Source organism: Pteropus alecto, unplaced genomic scaffold (genome assembly GCF_000325575.1).
Source record: "Pteropus alecto unplaced genomic scaffold, ASM32557v1 scaffold164, whole genome shotgun sequence".
NCBI lineage: Eukaryota > Metazoa > Chordata > Mammalia > Chiroptera > Pteropodidae > Pteropus > Pteropus alecto.
This window is the reverse complement of record NW_006439568.1, coordinates 1873541-1897005: the sequence shown is the minus strand read 5'-3', so window position 1 is coordinate 1897005 and position 23465 is coordinate 1873541. Positions and strand designations below refer to the sequence as shown.

The window sequence follows — 23465 nt, the reverse complement described above, 5'->3', positions numbered from 1 at the left end:
ATTATAATTATTATCATTATAAATATGAATTATTTTAGTATATTTATGTGATATACTATATACTATATTTTAATTATTTTCTTATGTTTTGAGGATCCTTAGCTACAGCCTAAACTAAACCACACTAGGTTTCACACTTTTCTAGATTTGTGCCAAGGATCTTGAAAGTGGGCTCACCAGAGGTTCATTTACATGAGGTGACAAAGGACATCCTAGGAAAGGACACATCTTAGGGATGAGAGCAGCATCCACAACCTGGCCCAGCCCAATAACCCTGCTTGGGAGTAGAGGGTCAGCTTTAGGAAAGGCATGTTGTGTGTCATTAGGAATACCTTTTGGCTCAACCCTCATCAACACGTGCCTGAGTTCTGCTGAAGTTCAACTTATATTTTCCACATGTTGCATTGCATTGCTAACATCAGGTATTAGCAGCACAGGACAGCACACAACAATTTGAGAGAAATGCTGTAGGAATAAAATTAATCCTCTTGATCTTCGTACTCTGCGTATGCATGCACCACAACCTGTCCAAGCCCTCAGCCATGGGGCCTGAGTGCTCCAAAGTGCTCTAAAACCTATGGCACGAGCCTGCTAGAATCTCCAGTACCTCTCCTCTGTGGTACCCTGGCCCTTTTGTCTACTGAGACAATTCCCTGCAGCACTCTACATCCCTGAAATATTCAAGCTCCTCTGCTTTGCCCTTTTCATAATTATCAACAGTAGAAATCCACTTGGCCAGAGGCAATTGCGGAATATTTTGATGATTTTACTCTGTTCACCACCCTGATCCCTACCCCATCCAGGGAAAGCTAAATCCTCTTTTGCCTCTCTCTATACTGGGCAGAACACGGGTCCTTTGAGGTAACCCTTGTTTGTTTATTTTTGATGTTATGTTCATACAGTATTTGTAATGTTCGTTTTAAATAGATTTTTATAAAACTATTCAGATATGAAGCCATCTTTTAAAATTATTTTATTGTTAGTCACCAAAGAGTATGTGGATATGATGTTTACATAATTACATTGTCACAAAGCTCCTTTGTCTTCTTTAGTTAAAAACTGAAACCTTAGAGCAGTTTTCTCAAGGCCATTTGTTATTTGGTAATGAGCTATCTGAGTAACTCACAGCCTAAATTTAAGTTATATTTTAGCTCTTTTATAAAAGTTCTTTCTAGATTTAAGTAAATACTGTTGGAAAAAATTCTGATCCTGTGGCCTTGAAATAATGAATATAGTCCTGTGTTCTGCTCTAAGTCTCTTTTCTGTATAAAATTTTAAAATTTATATTTATTCTAAAATGAGACTAATAAGAACCATGATTGCTGCAGTTCTTTAAGTGAAAGCAATCTACCATGGAAGAAATTAACATAAAAAGCCGAAATATGTTAAATTGACAGAGATTTCTACCATGCTCAAAAAAAATTAAAAATGTTGGCTAATCATCATCATGCATTTTAAGGTGTGCAAGAATTCATATTTTATAACATCAGTACCTCTGTTCACTTTAGTTATTATACTTTGAAAGGCCCATACTAAACCTACAGAGAATTTCAGTATGTGTCTGCTGTTTTTGGCCTGAAGTATGGCAAAATCCTGCTCATCAGTCTTTACTTTGGGAACTTATAAATGAGCTATGTTATAATCTGTTTTGCAGGTGTGGTTTTTTTTTTTTTTTTTTGACTTGGTAGGCAAAGCATTGCTGATTTATGGTTACATAAATACCCGATCAAGATGTGAGCAAAACCAATGAAATGATGTAATTTACTTACATAGTTTGCAAGAAAATTTCTTTCCAGTGTTAGCTAAACATTACCAAGAAATTCGGAAGCAGGAGGCAGAGGAGGGAAGGGAAGGACAGACCAATTCCTAGATGAATGCACACTTTAAAACCTTAAGAAGCAAAAATATGTCAATTTAGTTTCTCATAAATTTACCTGCTTATAGTGGTTATTTAGTTTTTTTTAATTTATTCAAAAAATTTTCGGTAGGAGTCCTCACTGTCCAGGCCGTTGATTGAGCAGGAAGTGACAAGTTGATGTGTTGGTCCCAAAGTTTGTCTGAGTTCTTGCTCTCCCTCTCTCGATGGACAGAATAGCAGAGGTCATTTTCTCTCATTTCTAAAACTTTAATAGATGGCACTAAGTGACTATTTCAGGGTTTATGAGTTAAGACAGTTTGATAAAGATCACATGTTTATAATTTTTCTTTTTACTTACCTAAAAACATTTTCCTTTTCTCCTTTAAGATTACCTGCCTTCTTTGGCAACATAATGTTCCACAGTGACTACCTAATTGAGCAATGTGGAAGGACTAACAGATGGATGAATGAATGGATGGATGGACACATGGACACATGGATGATGGATGAATGGATGGATATAGTTGGCTTATATGTTTACCCTGTTAAGCAATTATCTGGTAAAATGAATGCCCTTGAAAAACATGAACCAAATGATAACTCTTTAACACACATTACAAATGACCTACCTCATTCTGATAATGTCTGTCTTTAATTTCAAGTCATAAATATTTTCACATTTTATTTTCCTTTAGCATCAATTCTGTAATGCATAATTGGAGGTTGCAGAATGTTCTTTCTACTTCTATGCAAAGCGTACAAGCTGTTGGTCCCTAGGGTGCTAAATCTTCATTTAGTGGGCTTTTGAGTGTTGGTTATTAAATATGAAGCATTTCCTCTGTTTCAGCACCACATAGATTGTACACTACTCCTGTGAGGCCCAGAACACCAGACAGAACACACACCCGACCTGGTAAGTTGTTTCTTTTTCTGATGAATAAATAATCAGCACATCTGAGATGATAGGAAATGTCCCAAAACACCCAAATGTACCAAAGGAGGGCTATGTTTTCTTAAATTTAAATAAAGGTCATAAAGAAATTCTGATTTTTGTGGATAAGTGTAGAGGTAATGATGAATCCATGGAAGTGACAAGACTTGACTGAGGTTCTTGAACAGGATCAGATTCAGAGACCACTATGAAACTTTATCAGTATAAAAGTATTTTAAAAATACTATTTGTGCATAAATCACACACGCGCACACAGTCTAATTTTCATGCCAATTATAGAGACAGCATTAGCTATGACATATTACTCGCTTTCAAATAAATGTTATTTATTTTTTAAGAAGAGTGGTTTCTTCAGTATATAAGGCTCTTGTTCTCAGAAAACGCTTGTACTTGATTCCTTCATATTACTCAAAAAAACAAACCACATCTTAAAAGTTGTAAATAACAAAAAAAATAAATTGATAATTAAACATTGGAAAATACTTTAAATTTAATAAATTCTCCAAAGGTTCTATAATCTCTCTCACTGGAGCTCATTAGAGAAAAGTTAACTGGAGGTGTTGATTTGGTCCATGTAAATTGCTTCTATGCTAAAGCACAAGTTAGACTAAAGACTCTGGTGTTTTCTGCTCTTTATTCACTGTGATTCTAAGAAGTTTTCTTGAAGTTTTAAATGACGAAACTGGCTTATAAATTAATGTTCGTGGTGAACATCTCACCAGGCACATGAAAGAAAAAACAAATAATATTTTCTATCTTTTGGTTTATGGAAAACCCATATATATCTTCTTTTGATTACTCCTCCAACTCCTAAAGATAATTAGGCACAGAAGTCTTTTATAAACAAATATATCTCCATGCAACTTTTGTACCATAATAGCTGTTGATGGCTTAATGTGTGGCTGGTTATATTAAACATTTCTACAAAATAAAGAAACAGAGGCAGTAATGGCTAACATTGACCAAGGGCTTGCCATATGTCCTGGGGTACAGTGAGAGGAGCTAAGGTATGAAAAGAACTAGGAAGAAGATTCAGAGTCAAGCAGCTAGGCTTCCGTGCTTGCTCTCTTAACTGCAATACACTTGATGCTTTACCTTAAGGAGTCTTCTAAACAGAGGATAAAATAGGTGACCTCTTAAAGTTTTGGTAATGCTATGGCTCTTAACAAAGCAGAAGAGAAATCTCAATGGTTTTATCACAGTTCTGTGTACAGTTATGGACTCGTGCCATGATTATCAAGGAGCATCTGTACCTAGAGACTCCTGAGAAAGGGCCACAAACTTATGAGTTATAAACTAAGGATATATCAAATAAATATACTTCAAGTTTGGGTTTTTCATTGGAATAGGTAGTCCTGATCTTTCTTCTGTTCCATTTTGGAATCTATGTAGTGCTTATAAATAAGGTAAGATATTTCCCATTTAGAAGTAGAAATTTGATCACCTCAAAGTATGAACTCAAGTCTTTATTCCCAAATCCAAGTCTATGATTGTTAAATCAGAATTGTGGTTTTCTGTATTCTGCACAATATTTTTTGGTAAGCCATCATTTTTTTTATTGTCTGGTTAAATGATTTACAATTCTCTGGGAAGTTTCGGTTTTCTTGGCTGCAAATTTTTAATAAGAAAATGTCTGAACTATTTATTTCCCACTTTATTGTAGTTCTGAATAAGACAACTACAAGACCTAGTAGACCCAAACCCAGTGGGACACCCAGAGGAAACGGAATGGGAACAGGTGATAATCACAAATTTATTTCCTTTTGATACCACCAAAACTATAAATGTTTTCATTCAACTTTTATAATTTTGTTGAAGTCACACTTCAATAATTTTTTGGAAGTTCTTAGCTTAACTGGAATTGAAAATTGTAATTCATTCCAAAATCAAAATTTCAAATGTCTCTGAAAACATTAAAAAGGAATTTTTCACCTTTCTAAATCCAGACCACTAAATTAGCTGCCATATATAGTCTTGATTCTTTAAAAGATCCTGATTAATATGAATTACTGAATTAAAATATCAAAATAGCTGTTGCCCCTAATTTCAAACCATTTTCCATATGCAGGTTTGGTCTTTGAGACTGTAATGACTTCGTTTTAAAGTTTATAATTTCACAAGTACCATTATAATAATTTTTTTGGAAGACCTGCATCTGTTTGCAATCTGGAATATGATAGTTAAACATGAGCAATTAGCAGTTGATCACCATTGTTACAGTCATATTAATGTTACAAATCATTCAGCTTAATTAAATGGCATCGCCTTAATCCAGTCAGATCTATGGGACTAGGCATCATACAGATAACTAGGACAAAAGTTAAAACATCCAACTCACTAAGTGAATAAATAATACTTCTATACTTCAATATGGGATTGCATAATTCCACTGTAATATTTTCTAAATAGTACAAATCTTGCACTTGTGTATGTAAAGAAAGCAAGAACTTAGAGTTTATTTATTCGACCTATGATGGTTCCCTAATGAGAAAGAGATATGAATAATACCTGAACATAGTCAATGTAACAACATTTGAATTCATTTTAGAATGTGTTTTTTGTAATAGGTTATTACAATGTCTGAAGTTCTAGGAATTCCCTTCCCTTCAAATCAATTAATGAGGCAATTACTGTAAATTTCTGACTCATGAAAAGTAAGAAAGCATTCTGACATCTATTTGTGCTCAGCTGCTCCTTCCATTCTTCCCAACTGTGGGATTAGGCAATGCATGCTGTCTCAGATTGACATAAACAATCTAGCTCTAAACAGAGCCAACTTCTTAATATTCAAAGTAATTCCCTTGAGTTTGTCTAAGTAAAAATAGAAGAAAGCATTTACATCGACAAAGCAAATGAAAGAACAACTAACTATGATCAATTTTGAAAGCCATCAACCTTCAGTACAATCAAGCATTGATTCTCACTAGGAAAATGCTAACTATCTTTCGAAGGGAAGACAGTCATTATATTTTAGTTTTTCAGCAATATAAACATTTTTTTCAGGGCCACAAACTGACATCTATTATTCTCTTGTGTAGATGAAGTGAACTATGTATTAATTGATCTAACTTAGCTTTAGAAGGATGATCTCGTTTTTTAAATCTTTTATGTTAATTTCAGGTATACAATACATTGGTTAGACATTTATATAGTTTATGAAGTGATCCCCCTGATTACTCTAGCATCTATCTTGCTGTACGCATGGCCATTACAATACTGTCGACTATGGAAGGATGATCTCTTACCAGGGCTTCTTCAATTTAATCAGTTAATTGCTGGTAGAAAGGGGCTGGTGGGCACAGGTAGACTAAGCTGAGCTCATGTTTCCCCTTTTCTTGCTCCACCTCCACCCCCCACACACACACACACACAAAAACTGTTGCACCTATTTTATGTTCTGATGTCTGTCTATTGGAATTTCCCTTCAGGGAAAGGCTTGCTGCCCAGCTACAGAGAGTGATGTCAACAGATAGCTTCCAACCATCAGCTCCTTCAGGGTCAGCCTCAGTTGAGAGAGCCTGGATTAGAGATCTGGGTGGCACATTTGCATATCTACCACAATAACACATAACCACCAAATGAAATTTACCTCAAAAATACAGGGTTGGTTCAACATTCAAACAAATTAGTGTAATTCACCACACTAACTGACCAAGGAGAAAATCATGTGATCACCTCAATAAATACAAAAAACAACCATTAGACAAAATTCAAAATTCATTCGTGCTGAAAACTCTCAGAAAACTAGGAATAGAAGGAATTTTCCTCACTGATAAAGGGAATCTGTGAAAAATATACAGCTAACATCATACTTAATAGTGAAAATCAAAGTGTTTTTCTCCTAATATCAAGAACACAAGCAAGGATTCCTATTTTTACAACTTCTGTTGGAAATAGTAGTGGAGTGTGTAGCCAGTGCAATAAACCAAGAAAAGAAGCAAATAGTATAAAAAATTGGAAATCACAGATGACATTATTTAGCATATTATAAAGGGAAAATGTAACAGCTCTCAGACTATTTGCCTAGGGCATGTTTTGAGAAATTGATAAGAAAAAAAAGAATGTTTAAAATCTATTCTCTCCAGATTATAGAATTACATGTGTCTACCTTACTTTGATTCTGCACAATTTCCATCTGATTTGTTTACAGAAACATTAAGTTTATTTTCTTCTCTGACTCAGTCCTACTATCTCCTCCACAGTCAATTCTAGCCTCTATTGAGTCTCAGTGAGACAGCATTTCTGTGTCCATTGATTCCTTATCCAACTTTGACGTCTTACAGAGAATATTTATTTTTATTATCCTTCTCACATACATTTTCCTATAGTTTTCCTTGCTGAAGTTTTCAGCCCAGATACTTTACATTAAAAAAAAATCTGTTGATAAAGGAAATGTTTAGGATGTATAGGATCTATTTATGGTCTTAGGCCACTTAAGACTGTGCCTTTGGAAGGCTAAAGAAGGATTCTAAGGCCTCAAAACTATTGACCTTTGATTATTTGGGCCTCTGTAAAAATCTTACACTGATTTCATAAACTGCAGAAAATTTTAAGCCATCTTAAGCCAAGTTTCTTATTTCATAACGTTATTGGAAATATTTTTTCTGTACTATGTGCATTTCATACTGATATTTATAGATATTCCTCCACCTGAAAGTTAGAAAGTAGCCTTCAGAGGTTGAGGTTTTAGGTAAGTCATTGTTCCAGCACTCTGTTTTTTCATGGTTTCCAGAGCTGTGTCTCAGCTTAACTGATATGTTCTACATATTATAACTCACTTGAGATCTGACTCCAGAGATGCAACAAGTATGCACTAGACAGGGGATCACATAATCTACAGCCCCACGGGCCAGATACAGCTCATTGTTTATTTTTGTAAATAAAGTTTTATTGAAACATAGCTTGCTTTCACAATATAGTGGCAGAGTTGAACAGTTGTGACAAATATATATGGCCCACAAAGCTGAAAATATTGACTGTCTGATCCCTGATAGGGAAGTTTGCTGACCCTGTGGTAAGCAAGCTCCCCAACTTTCACCCTATAGAAGAAAGCCGCTGAGTTGTACAGCTATTCTTTCATTCAAACAACATTTATTGAAGCACCATTACGTGTTAGGCAAAGTAACTTGGAAACCACTTTGGCATATGTGGTGTGACAGATATGTTCAGTACTGGAACCCTAGACTCCCCTCTCCACACCTGAGTGAGGTGTACGTCACTGCCTCAACATGGAGTTTCCTTGACAGCCAGAACCCAGGCCTTTCCAAGGGGAGGGATGTGTTTGAGCTATGGCTAAATCTTCCAGTCTGCTGTCTTTTTAGCCAGGTGCTAACACCTGGAGACAAGGGTAAAGTGACCAATTATCCATAAATACCTCCCCTTTTTGGTCCCAGGGAATAGAGTCTCTGATACGTTTGGAAACTGATGCCCAGTTTACTGTTTCTTTGCAAAGCTTTTGTTACCATGGTTAAAAATACCTGAACTATTACTTCATTTTTAACAAGAAATTCCTAAGAGGTGAATTATGTAAATCCAGAGGGTTTTGGAGAACTCCCATTTGGCAATTGGGGGCTTACACTGAAGTTCAAGTGCTGGTGCTTCCAAAGCCAATTCTGCCCTTTAGAAAATATGTGGATTAATCCTGCCTGAGGGAAAAAGAATTTAGGTCACAATCTGGGCCAGACAGTTTGATCGAGTGCCAGTTCTTGAGGATTCTGTCTCTGCAGTATCTCTCCTACTGGCTTCCTCCTTTCCCTCCCATTGCCTCTCAGCTATCTTTGGCTTTCCCTTGCTCTCCTCTGATTCAGGTCAACAGAAGTTCACTGGTCTCCAGGCTCTGTCCTCATACTGCTGCCTGGCTGACATGCAAACCACAGCTAGGTGGAGGGAGGGCCAGAACTGGAGTTCAGTCTCCTGTCCCCAGTTCCATGCTCATTCTCCAAGCCCCACAGCTGCTTTTTATAGGACTGTTAACCAACGTTTTCATCCACTACTGGCTTTTACTGTCCTAAAGGCTCGAGAAAGTCCAGTTTATCAGTTGATACTTTATTGATTTGGGTATTTACATTTCAGGATCATAACAGTATGATCAGAGAAAATAACAGAAAATGGCTGGTTTCTATTGATTTCTCCCTTAATTAGAAATGAGGCCAGGAGAGTTTATTTATATAGTCTTATTCATAAAGTAATCCTGAAGAATTCTAGATTCTCTCCTAAATATCCATTTCATCAGCCCGTAGCTTGGTGAATCTGCATATGCCTGGGTTCTGTCAGCCTCGTGTTGATTCTGAGTCCCACAAATCAGTGGCATGCCTGGATTATACATGCTTGTCTGTCATGGCTATTTACTGCTTACACAGTGGTGGTACTTCAAACCACCCAAAAGATACAGTATAGGACTCTAGAGCTAAAGGCACTTAGAATTGTTATAAGGGATAAGAGAAGGAAGAAAATGGTAGGAGAATGACTAGTAGTCTGTACTATCCCACTTAGTGCTTAAGAGAGAGTCTTTGGAGCCAGGTGCAGGTGGGTCTGAATCCCACCACTTCTAGTTGTGTGTCCTTAGGCAAATTGCTTAATCTACCCTTGCCTTGGGTTTCCTCATCTGTGGGACCTGAATGGTATCTCCCACACAGAAGGGTTGTAAAGATCAAATCAGGTAATGAACATAGAAGGTGCTTGCACAGTGTTGAATCAGAATACTTAGTTTTTTTAAGGGTAAAAAAAAAAATGGTGAAAGGCTGTAAAGAAGAATCTACTGAAGGCACACACAGCTACTAACCTTCTACAGCATATTACACATTCTTTATCCTCGAACAATAGTAGTAAATTAAATCTCTCCAAGTCAGGTTATCCCAGTGACACAGATAGAAGTATTTTCCATTTCCATATGCCATGGCCAGAGCAATCACCCAATGAGTCATTTCCCTGGCCCCATTACCATTGACAGTGGGGCACAGGAAGAAGACTAACAAACATTTGTTTTCGCCATGCGTGTGGAATTAGCCACAAAATAGTCATTGACTCCAGAAAGATTTTTTTTCCTACCACAATAAGTAACATGTAATTCAGGATTCCATACAAACAAGCACCATGATTTTATTTATTATCTCTTATTCAAACAGCAGAATGTGGGATTGCAAGATTAGATTTCATAAATTAATGTCAATCACAATTATAATTTTAATAATGTTAATGATCATAACATTAATATCATAATGTTAATTTATATTACAGTAATTATAATTAATAATTTAATTTTATAAATTAATGTGGGAATACTACCTAACAGAGCTCTGTTGTATATTTAATTAATATATTTGCCTGCACATTAATAAGATTGTGTAATGTCCCTACAGAGTCCTTGGAACACAGCCCTCAAAACAAGGTTCTGGTTGGGTTTGTGCTTGTCATTGTTAATGTACTAACTAGTATATTAATTAAATGTTCTTATTTTTTAATATGTGAATTATAATAAGGTCCTCAGAGTATGGATTTGTTTTTTAGGGTAAGCCATTATATCTAACATGATACTTATTTTTTAGATCCTAAAAATGTCTGTTTCTATTCTTAATGAATAGAAAGGCTATCAGCCACATCAGGGATAATTATTTTATAATGTGAAAGAATAATAAAAATAAAATAGGATGAAATCTAAATCAGTTTTCTCTACGTTTAGGGCAGCCACTCAAACTCAAAACTCAGGAGAATGGCTGGGGAATAACCACCAGATTATGTTTGAAAAATTTAGGAGATAAAATATCACACAAAGTAATTTTCAGATCAGTTTCTTCCAAATAACAGTTTGGCGTTATAAGCCTGCCCAGGCCTAATTTACAAATCTCAAAGGTACAGATCCAATCTGTGGCATAACCAGCCAGGTGGCAAAGGCCTCTCCAGAAATATTTTAAAAGTCAATCCATTAAATATAAACCCAAACGCACTGGAATTTTAAGATTTTTTATGGGGCTAAAGTGGTTAAAGAAAAATTTTTTTAAAAAACCACAAAATGTATCCATGAATACTGGCAAAAAAAAAAAAAAAAAGGCCAGTTAGTATAGATGAAATTCTCCTGGCGAGGCAGTACCACACAGGAAGGCAGTGCAGGGTGGGCATCATGGAAAATTAAGACAAAACCATAAATTATAATCAAATTTTTAACTCAAGAAAATATCATAATCAAGGAACGTAGGCCTTTGAATTTCTTCTGTATGTAGGTGGGAGAAGCCAATTAAAACATCTGGGCACAAAATCACCAGTGTCCTTGCTGTGCAAAGAATGCACATTATCACTGACAACTCTACCAAGTTTCCATGAAGAAGAATATTTGGCACATTTTGGCTACATATTTATTCCCTTTTCCTATCTCTGCTCATAGGGGTCAAGCAAGCTCTGAAGCCATCGGGTGCTGGTGGAAATGTGTCAGTAGACTCTACGCATTCCACAAAGAAAACAGGTAAGGAATAAGTTGCTGACTCAGCTCTTTGCTGAAACGTGGGCAGTAACTACAGTATCACCTGTTGCAGCAAAAACAGCTGCTTCTGCCCGGCCCCCAAAGCGTTGGCATCGTGCTAATGGGACATGCGGGTTGCTAGGAAAACATTCGAAAATCTTATCTGTGGAGAAGTGAGAAGTGCTCTGTGCACAAATTAAACATTAAGGAGAACCTCTAATGGAGTACTAATTGAATAATTACTTCACATAACATTCTGAGAGGCCAAAATGGACAAATCCTGAAGAGTCACTGTGGGTTCTACTTTTCATCATGTTCCAGCTTTACTTCTGTGTAATTTATTACAATATCCTTTTGCCTGAAGTGATTTATGTTTCTAATTTAAGACTATGCTCTATATTTTAGGCTAAAATTATATAGTCAGTGACTTGGAATATCTTTGCATTGAATAAGAACTCTGTGCTTTCTGAAAGGACACTGTGAAACCTACTCTGATGTATTAATGGCTGAGCTACAGATATTCTACCAGTACCACTCAGTGCCCCCATGCATGCATGCACACACACACTTCCTGGTATCCTAAGAAGCACTTAAAGCCAGAGGGCATTTTCCTGGATTGTCAATTGTACTTGAAGATTTTTAAGCGAACATGTATTATGCAAAGAGATGAATTTTTAAGCTATAACAGAGATTTAAAAGAAAAATTGGGTTTAGGTAGACTGATCCAGGCACCTCTAGTCTTCATAGACTTTGTGCAAAGTAGATACCTTATGCAATTTTTAAATGATACTCTTCCCTCAGCCCTTCAGGTAATCCATTTAGAAAAGTGTGCCCTTACTCTGGGCTGGTAGCCTTGCATCAGGGCTTGTGAGTGGATGAGCAGAGTGAGTGTTAAACTTTGGCTCCCACCAGGCTCATACCTCTGGCCAGGTGCCCCTGTGTGGTGCACTGCAGTTCACGGCAACCCTGCTCTTCATTGGCACAGTGTTATAGCTTCTGCCATCAGGGCTCCCTTGTTGTAACGGTTTAAGTTCTGAAAGTGTTCGCTTAATTCTAAATATATAATAGAGTTGGGGGATGGGGCGGATCACCCACTAAATAAGAAATTATATGCTTTAACAATTTAAAGCTAAAATGATGTAAGTATTGTAGTATCAAAATTAAAGGCAACTGGAGACAATGAAGCTCAGAAATGCTGCTGTTGAGTCTAGATGGGAAAATAAAGATATTAAATTCTGTACATCTATACATCCTTTCAAAAGGCAAATATACCTACATATTTTATCTATAATTAGAGGATTTTTAATATGCTAATGTGCTTCATTATCCTTTGGTGTATTACGAACATTAATTTAGAAGAATATCAGAAAATATTACTCATGCACTTTTCTATAGAATCTATTTCTGTCATCAAACTACTAGCTGTCGAATGTTTTATTTTTTAAAAACCTATGATTTTTATAGAGCGAATCCTTATGACGGCCTTATCTGTATTATAATCTCTTAGCTACAACCCCAGGCACTCGTCACCCACCCTTGGCACCTAGACCGACACCCCCACGAAGAAAACCCTTACCGCCGAATAATGTCACTGGAAAGCCAGGAAGTGCAGGTATGTCAGTCTCATACATTCCTTACTCATCCATGATTTCAGTTTTACTAGCCAACCACAAGCCCTTCTTGGTGTAATAGTTCAGGCAATGGACAAGCCCTCAGTTTGTGTGACACGTGCCTGTGTTGGCCCTGAAGACCAGACATGGTAAATTACAGCTTTGAGAAATCGTATTCTGGATGGGTGGGGTGAAAAAAACCATCTCTGAGCATCTAGGCCAGTGTGCTTCTTAGTTGTTGTGTGCTTGAAGCCAAGACAGAAGCTGACTCAGGCCTTGGCATGTGTTGTCTCCTTCCCATAGTCACCTGGGATACTCATACTTCACCCTTTTCTTGAAGAAGCCTTCTCAAGCTCCTCAAAGTGGTCTTAGTATTGCTTCTCTGTTCTACTGGTCCTTGACACACTCTTGTGTTAGAGCAAAGAGCAAATTGTTGTATGCCTGTTTGTTTGCATGCTTGTCTTCCCCTACTAGGCTAAGAGCTCCATGATGATAGAATCCTTGGTACATTTTCTCTGACCTCCCAGAACCGAACCTGGTTCTTGGCACATAGAGGATATTTGATAAGTAATTGCCAAGTGAATAAATTAATGAAATTAAGAATCAGTGAAAACCGAACCAGTCCAGAGCAAAGCTTTTCCTCATTTCTCTTAACAGTTTTTCCACTGGACTTACCAGCAAATCACAGCATGTTCCCCATCTTTCTTCCCTCTCTCCACCATCCCTACTTCCTAAATATTTTGTAGGTGGAATTAGAATAAAAGTGTTAAAGACAGCTGTGAAGATGAAAGTGGTAAAAGTTTATGTGAAAGGGAATGGATGTCGCTCTTTTTATAGGATAAAAGGAGGGTGTGGTGATGGAGAAGCTTTTATGGTATATCACATGCAAAATGAACTCTGGGTTATTTTCCCCATCAGCTGAAAGAGGATCCAGCCTCTTATCCATGCTTCTGGTATCTTCCTGAGTCAGGGATGTGGCCCCAGCAAGGACACCTGGTCTTCCTCATTCATTGAAATCTGGGGTCAAATTGAGTGAGTCACAGACTGAAAGTGATGCCTGAGTGTCTCCCATGAAAACTTGGGGGACTCCATGCACAGGGCTTCCCTGTGAGGCTGTGTCTTCAGCTGCAGCAACATGGCCTTGGTTCCTGCCATATAAAATCCCTTGTTCCCTCCCATCAGTAAGTGTAACTCTGGTATAGCTCACCTGGCCTGAAGAAGAACCATGAAGATGTTCCAGAGTTAACTTGTTAATCAACTCTGGCCCCCCACCCACCTCTTGCTATTCACCTCTAACTCAGAGGAAGTGGCTGCATTGAGAAGCCAAACACAAACAAGGGCAGATGTACAGTTTTGCCCTGATTACCATCACAGAAAGTGCATGCTGAATTCAGGAATCAACAAAATGTTCTGGGAGTGCTCTGAACATGTCCTCTCTCACAGATGCCTGTGAGTACAGTCTGAGGCTACCATGTGGCATTTTCCATTTGTACCCTGTCTCCAGATCTACTGAGGCCTCCAAGTTGCCCTCTCCTTGCCAGGATGAAAGTGTTTTGCCAGCACTTCTGGCTGGGCCTGCCAACTCTAAAAAGCTCCTAAGAGCTACAGTGCAACTTCTCTTGGTTTTTGCTTGCCTTCTCATTGTGGCCCACCTCCACCAGGAGCATTTGCACGGGTCGGATCAGAAGCCCATCTGAGTGACTCATCCATGATTTTCTACTGGGCCATAGTCTTCGGGTCAGTCTTGTACCCCTTGATTATTTATTGTCTGAGAATGATTCCTTTTCCAAGAGGACTATAAGATCCAATCTGGCCTCTGCTGTAGTCTAAACTCCCAGGCTGCCCAGACCTTGGGATGGATCCAGTTTTGGAGACATACTAGTGTTTTTAGTAGAGGAGACACTTGTATATAACATCTGAAAGCAGCACTGTTCTGACTGCTAGGCCAGAATTATAGGTGTTACCTTGGAAATCTTTTTCTTCTTCAAACCTCCCATGCTTGCCAGTTAATCTCCACATCAGGCCATTCCATCTCCTTGACATCTCTCATGTCTAACTAACCTCTTCTGCCCAGTCTCACTGCTGCTATAGTTCACCTCCCCCGCCCTTGCCTACACAACTGCTTTGTCTCCTCACTTTTCTCTCTGCCACCAGCCTTGTACCCCAACCATACATCCTATTCTCATCTGATCTTGTTACTTCTCTATTGAAAATCTTTCAGTGGTCCTTGTTGAAAAATAATGCCCAAATCCATGGTACATGAGGTTCTTCGTTATCTGCCCTTCTCTGCCCCTCCACTCTCAGCCCTCACTGCACCCCAGAGCACTCCTGGCTCTCACCCCTTCACATTAAACATGTCAAATGGTTCCATGCTTCCCTGACTTGGTTCTTCTGGCAACCTCTGACTAGAGTAGAGCTTTCATACCTACCTACTGATCACTTCTCTTCTTTATTGGCACTTTCTCTGTGAAGACATTTCTGCCTTCCCCCAGCCAAAACTCTTCATCTCTCCCTATAAACTTTACTACGCCCTCCCCTCTCTGTGACCTTATCCAGTTCTTTCACATTATCTATAATGCTTCATAATATTGACTCACACATCTATCTCGATCAAGGACACCAGAGCTTGTTTTCTCTCCAAGCCTGGCATATAGCATCAAGCTGCATGGTAAGTGCTTAATAAATATTTATTGGATAAATAAATGGAGAACTTGGCAGTGCTCCTATGAAGTCTGACTACTTTGTGTCTCCATTATAGGAATCATTTCATCAGGCCGAGTGACTTCCCCACCCTTGAGAGCAACACTCAGACCTACCGGAGCCCCCTCAGAGGGAACGGAGATAGATAAAAAGGAACCAACAGCTCCCGCCTCCGGAGAATATCTTGGTTAGTAGATCAGTCACTTCCCACTGGATGCTTAGCTACAAAGTACTAAAATATTTCAAATTAAGGGGAAAAGAGTCTCAGTTATGGTTCATCTATTTTACTCAATTTTATAATTAATATCTTTAAAAATAATACTTCTTTTTAATGCTTCAGTATAGAATATGATCCTTCCCTTTACAAAGTGCCTAAGTTTTTTTTAGAAAGCCTTCCTGAGAAGATCTAGATTGCCCAGTGCTTCTTACTAAATCACATGTCATTACTAATCACATAGCTCTTAATTTATCGGTATTAGCTACTTGGTTATAATCTTTAAATCATTATTGGTTACACTCCAAAACACCTGCAGCAGAACTAAAAGGCCTTTATTGAGAGTAGTATGAATAACAATAATAATGGAAATCAAAGTAGTGAGCAGTTGACTAGGAGGCATATTAAATATTTATAGTCTTTACTACTTTTTATTGTATCATGAAGCTTTATCTTTTGCCAAAAGTGTTTCCTATATTCCATCCTCAGGTAATGTGACTGACTTTAGCTCAAGTCCAACAAGAGAAACTGATCCTCTTGGAAAGCCCAGATTTAAAGGTATGTATGATTAGTCGCAAATCTTAGCTTTGACAAGGCTATCTTCAGTGGGCGTATCATTTGACTGTTGCTGTGTAATAAACAACCACAGAATCTTAATGTCATACTGTAATAAGGATTTACTTCTCAGATGTGTACAGGCCACCATCATGATATTAACCACATTGGGGTTGGCTAATCTAGAATGTTCTTGGCTGGCTGGTCCTGCTTCTAGCAGCAGGTACAGCTAGGCTTCTTGTGGGTTTGAGCCAAGTCAGATCTTCATCTGTTCATTCTGGTTCCCAGGATAAAGGACCACGAGTGACTCAGGAGAAGCCATTCTCATGACTAGACAAAGTCAAGAGAGGGAGAATCCAAATACACAACCACATTTTAAGCTCCTTCTTGTATTACACCTGCTAATATTCATTGGCCAAAGAAAATCACACAGCCAAATCAAATCAAGAATTGGAATATTTTTGAACAGTAATCTAATCTAACGAAGTAGAAGAGATGTAATATGATATAGAGCCCAGTATTTTTTCTTTTGTAATATTTCATTCTGAGTATGAAACCTGATCAATTTTAACATATGTATACACCCAAGAAACCATCATCATGATCAAGGTAATGAATGTAGGCACCACCTTCCAAAATTTATAATCCCTCCCTCTCAGTCCTCCTACCCAACCTCCAGTTCCAAGGTAACCATCAATCTGTTTTACTATGGGTTAGTATGTATTTTGTAGAATTTTGTATAAATGTATAAACTCTTTTTTTGGTCTGGTTTCTTTTACTCCATATAATTATTTGGAGATTCATCCATTTTGCTGCATGTATTAAAAGTCCATTCCTTTTTATTACTGACTAGTATTCTATTTTATGAATATATAATAATTTATTTATTAAACCTGTTCATGACATTTGGGTTGTCTCTTTTTTTTTTTTAATTTTATAAGATTTTATTTTTATTTATTTTTAAAATAAATTTATTAATTTAAATTAGTTTCAAGTATACAGTACATTGGTTAGACATCTATATTGTTCATAAAACAATTCCTCCAATTGCTCCCTCCCTCCCCTGGTCCTCCACTAAGTTGTCTCTAATTTTTTTTTACATTATCAATACAGCTGTTGTAACCATTAATGTACAAGTCTTTGTATAGACATATGCTTTCATTTCTTTTGGACAAATGCCCATGAGGGGAATGGCTAGATTATATGTAAGTGTATACTTACTATTTTAAGAAACTACTGAACCATTTCCACAATCATTGTACTGTTTTACCTTTCCATTAGCAGTGTACGAGAATGCCAGTTTCTCTCCATTTTTGCCAACACTTGGTATAGTCAGTCTTTTTAATTTCAACCATTTAAACAGGTGTGTAGTACTATCTGATTGTGATTTTACTTTGCATATCCCTAATGACTAAGAATTCTGAACACCTTTTCATGTCCTTATTTGCCATCCATATATCTTTTTCTGGTATGTCTGTTCAAATTTTTTATACATTTTTTTTTCTTATGGAGTTGCTTATTTTCTCATTGTTGAATTTTGAGTCTTATATTTTCTGGATAGGAGACCTTTTTTAGATACATGGCTTTGCAATATTTCTCCCAATGTGTGGTGTCTCTGTTTAATTTTCATGAAGTTTGGTTTATCAATTTGGCTTTTTAGAGATTGTATTTTAGCTGTTGTATTTAAGAAATCATGGACTAATCAGAGGTTATGAGACCTCCTCTGTTTCATTCTAGAAGTTTTCTACTTTTACATTTAGGTCTATGATCCATATTGAATAAAATTTTGTATGTGATACAAGGAATAAACAAGCTAATTTTATTACTTATGGATATCTAATGATGTTCCAGCATCATTTGTTGAAAAAAAAACAAAACTATTCTTTCTCCACTGAATTTTATTGTACCTTTGTTAAAAATCAGTGTGTGTGTGTGTGTGTGTGTGTGTGTGTGTGTGTGTGTGTGTGTGTGTAACTGGGGGCTCTCCACTCTGTTCCATTGATTCACTTACCTTTACATCAACACCACGGTGTCTGAATTACTGTGGCTTTATAATAAGTGCTGCAAGCAGGTCATGTTAGTTCTACAACACTGTTCTTGTTTTTCAAAGTTGCTTTGGTGATTCTGGGTCCTTTGGATTTCTACCTGAATTTTAGAATCATCTTGTTAATGTCTAAAAAAAATAGTCTGCTTAGATTTTTATTAGAATGGCATTGAATCTATAGGTCAATTGGGGAAAATTGACAGCTATACAATATTGAGCCTTCCTACCTATGAACATGGTATATCTCACCGTTTATTTAGGTCTTCAGTCTCCCTCACCAATGTCTTACAGTTTTCAGTGTATAGAAAATCATAAAAGTATTTTTATTTCAATTTTCAGTCATTCATTTCTAATATAAAGAAAAACAATTGATTTTTGTACAGTGATTTCATATCCTTCAGCTTGCAAAACATTGGCTTTTTTTTATAGATCCATTGGATTTCTACATATAGAACTACATCATTTGAGAGTCAAGTTTTATTGCTTCCTTTCCTACTGGCTTTTTTCTTTCCTTTTTGTATTGGCTAGAGCCTCCAGTAAAATATTGAATAAAAATTATTCCTGATCTTATGAAAAGCATTCAGTCTTTCACCATTACATATGATGTTATCTGTAGGTTTTTCATAGATGCCCGTTATTGCAGAGGTCCCTAACCCACAGGCCACAGACCTGTACTGATCTGTGGCCTTTCAGGGACCAAGCTGCACAGGAAGAGGTGAGCAGCGGGGGAGCCAGTGAAGTTTCATCTGTATTTGCAGCCGCTCCCCAGCACTAGCATTACTGCCTCAGCTCCACTTCAGGTCTCAGGCATTAGATTCTCATAGGAGCACTGGTCCCTGGTGCCAAAAAGGTTGGGGACCACTGCTTCATTGGGTTGAGAATATTCCTTTCTATTCCTACTTTGGTAAGAATTATTATCAGAAATGAATGCAAGATTATGTATAATTATTTTTCTGCCTTTATTGAGATGATTATATGGTTTTTCTTATTTAGTTTGTTAATATCATGAATTGGGGTTTTTAATATTTTTAATATTGTTTTTTTATTAGTTTCAAGTATACAATACATTGGTTAGACATTTATATAGTTTATAAAATGATTCCTCTAATTGCTCTTTCTCTCCTCTGGTTTTCCACCTACCCAATATATTAATTCTAACTGCATCCCCTATGCTGTGCTCCCCAGCCCTGTGACCATCAATCAACTACTAATTTGTATTTTTGTAACCCTTCACCCCATTCTTCCAATCTCCCAACCTCCATTCCCTCTGTCTGTCACCAAATTGTCCACTATATTTTTGAGTCTACTTTTTATTAGTTTGTTCTTTTTTTTCCTTAGGTTCTCCATATAAATGAAATCATATGGTATTTATCTTTTTCTGTCTGACTTATTTCACTCAGCAGAATAACCTCTAGGTCCATCATGTCATTGAAAATGGTAGGATTTCAGTTTTTTAATAGCTGAGTAATATTCCATTGTATATATGAACCATAACTTCTTTATCCAATCATCTGTTGATGGGTATATGAAGTAATTGTTTTTTAATTTTAAACTAACTCTGTATTCTAGGGACAAATTCTGCTTGCTCATAATGCATTTTCATTTTAATATATTGTTGGATTTAATTTGCTAAAAATTTTTTTGAAATTGTATTCAATAAGGGATATTCGTCTGTGGTTTTCTTGTAATGGCTAAGTCAAGTTTTAGTATAATAATAATGCTGAACTCTGCTCTTCGATTTTCTGAAAGAGTTTAGAACTGGTATTGTTTCTTCCCTAAATGTTTAGTAGTATTTACCAGTGAAGCCATCTGAGCCTCACAATCTTTTTGCAGGAAGGATTTTATGTATAATTCACTTTTTAAAATAGGTATAGAGCTATTCATAATATTTGTCCTTCCCTCATGAGCTTTGGTAATTTTTGTCTTTCAAGTTATTAGTCCATTTTATCTAAGTTGTCAAATTTATTGGCAAATTTATTGAACAAAGTTGTTCACTATATTTTCTTGTCATTTTAATATCTGTAGAATCTTCAGTAATGTCACCTCTCTCATTCCTGTTATTTACCTGTTATCATCTTGCTATTTTTTCTATTTTTCCCATTTATTCTGTTCCCTCTTTTCTTTTGTCAGCCTTTCGATTGAGTATTTTTATGATTCCATTTTATCTTCTTTGTTGCCTTATTAGCTAAAACTCTTTATTTTGTTATTTCAGTTATTGCTTTGGAGTTACGCATTTTTGACTTAACAAAATCTACTTTCCAGTGATAATCTACAAGTCCATGAATAGCATGAGAACTATTAGTATAGCAGCTTTTTTTCCTCTTGGCCTTTGAGCTATTGTTGTTATACATTTTACTTTTACATGTATATATCACACTAAATTATTGTTTTCGTGTAAGCAGTAAATTATCTTTTAGAGAGAATTAAATAATAAAAAAAATTATACTATTTCCAGCATTCTTCATTCTTTTGTGTGGATCCATATTTCTATCTGGCATTATTTTCCTTCTGCCTGCAGGACTTCCTTTAATTTTCTTGTAGCTTGATGAGTCTGCTGGTCATGAATTCTTTCAGCTTTTGAATGTCTAAAAAGTATTTTGCTTATAAAAAAAATATATATTTGTTTTACTAGTTATAGAATTCTAATTTTCTTTCCGTATTTAAAGACATTGCTCCACTGCCTTCTCACTTGCATTCTTTCCAAAGAGAAATCTGCCATGATCCTTATCTTTGTTGTTCTACATATAACATTTCTTCTCTGCTTCCTTTAAAGGTTTTTATCCTGGTTTTAAGAAACTTGATTATAATTGGTGTAGTTTCTTCATGTTTGTTATGCTTAGGTTTCTTTGAACTTTTTGATTTGTGGGTTTTGAGGTATTAACCTCAAGATAAAAAGCCAAAGTGAGGCAACAAGTATGTATTTGAGATTAAAAATAGAAAATAAAAAAGAATAGCTATTCCGGAAGCACTGATGCAGGCAGAAACTCAAATAGATTAGGAGACAAAGGCAAGGGACATTTTTGAGAAAGGGAAGGGAGACAATTAAATCAATAGGAGGAAGGCATTTCTATTGGTTCAGATAAGCTAACAGAGATGCTAACTCTAAACAATATTTTTAATTTTCAATTCTATAGTCATCAGACTACAGTCATAATATCTGCTTTCTTGCTATCTTTACAAACAGTTCTTTGGTAAACATGTTACTTTAGGCCTATTCAAAGGGTTATTTTTGCCTTAATATTACAAAGGTTTGAGGCATAAGACATTCAAGCCAGTTCCTTGGGGATGGCAACTCTGACTCCATTTTAAAGTAGCTTCATTTATTATGTTTTAGAGGTTCTCATCAAATTTGGAAAATTCTTGGCTATTGTTTCTTCAAATTTTTTTGCCCCCTCTTTTATACTCAGATACTAAAATTACATCTTTATTATACCGCTGGAAGTTATCCCACAACTCACTGATGCTGTTTATATTTTTAATTCTTTTTTATCTCCATTTTAATTTTAGATAGTTGTTATTACTATGTCTTTAAGTTTACTAATCTTTTGTTTTGCAATATCATATCTGTGTTAATCTCACCCAGTGTATTTTGTATCTTATATATTTTAGTTCTCATCTCTAGAAATTTGATTTGGGTCTTTTTTACATCTTCTATGTCTTAATTTTTGACCAGGTGGATAATAGTGACAACTGCTTTATTGTTTTTGTCTAATGGTTCTAACATCTATGCTAGTTCTAGGTTGGTTTTTCCTCATTATGGGTAATATTTTCCTGTTAATTTTATCCTGTTGGGTGCTGGATATGTTTTTTATTCTTAAAATATTTTTGAATTTTGTTCTGGGATACAGCTAAATTACTTGAAACCACTTGATCCTTTTGAGTCTAGCTTCTAAGATTTACTAGGTGAAAACAAAACTGTGTTTAATGTAGGGCTAATTATTGCCCACAACTGAAGCAAAGCCCTTTCCAATGCCCCATCATGAGGTTTAAACTATGCTCAAGGGGAACAAATTACATTTGTATATTAGCATAAGATATACCTACTTAAAAATGTAAATCAACAACCGCATCCATATCATGTATTCCAGAGACAGGAGTCTGAGCCATCCACATCACTGCTTTCACCCATCTGCTTATGAGACCAAATATTCTCAAACAGATAATTATATTTACAAGTTTACCTTCTCCTTCTTTACAAGCTCAAAAAAATGGTAAATGACAGAGTCCTCTCTCCTTCAGGTCCACATGTGCGATACATCCAAAAGCCTGACAATAGGCCCTGCTCCATCACTGACTCCGTCAAACGGTTCCCTGTAGAGGAAGCCTCAGAGGGGAACGCCACCAGCCCACCGCAGAACCCACCTTCCAACCTCACTGTGGTCACCGTGGAAGGGTGTCCATCATTTGTCATCTTGGACTGGGAAAAACCACTAAATGACACTGTCACCGGTAAGATCACGGAATGAGGACTGTTACTATGGTTGGGAAGCTTTGATAATGCAGTGCACTGGGACTTGAGTCAAACTATGGTGAGGCAGATCTCAGGAGTAGCAAGTCAGCCTACTTCTGCTGTCCCTTTGGTACATTATTGTCAAAAGTGTCATATTATGATTTAAAAAAATTATCTTTGTCCTGGTTACGGGCTGTCTGTTAATTTAGTAGGTCTCTTAAATTGCACCTTTCCGTCTTCTTTTAGAAATTTTTTTTGTAATGCGAAGATATAGCTAGTCTTTTCATTACCGAGAAAATTATAGATAATATATGAGAAGTTGCCACTGCTGATGACATTTAAATCAATTTTCTTTTCAGCAACCCAATTTCTATATCGACCTGGAACTTTCAAGCAGGCTAAAAATTATTTCAATCATTTTAGGAGACATTTAAAAAATTCTATTCCTGGTCAATTTTCTGCTCATCTCAGGAAATTTTGATTATGCTATCACCCACCCAATTCCTCTAAAAATAACTGTGGAAATAAGAAATCCTGAGTCATTCTTTAAATTTGTCATATGAGAATTTAATTCTCAATAGTGAACAGAATAATAAAACCAGAGGGAAAGTGTAAAAGACTTATGACACT

At 36.5% G+C, this 23465-nt stretch overlaps 1 protein-coding gene across 1 annotated transcript in view; it reads left to right on the top strand.

Annotated features, from left to right (window-relative positions):
* Positions 1–23465, top strand: part of ABI3BP (ABI family member 3 binding protein) — a gene marked incomplete at its 5' end in the record, with an annotated part of 234390 nt that overhangs the window by 183064 nt on the left and 27861 nt on the right. The window contains 7 exon segments of the mRNA XM_025050066.1: positions 2706–2771; positions 4474–4548; positions 11188–11265; positions 12782–12874; positions 15631–15759; positions 16276–16344; positions 22625–22834. Coding sequence (XP_024905834.1) covers positions 2706–2771; positions 4474–4548; positions 11188–11265; positions 12782–12874; positions 15631–15759; positions 16276–16344; positions 22625–22834 — 720 coding nt within the window.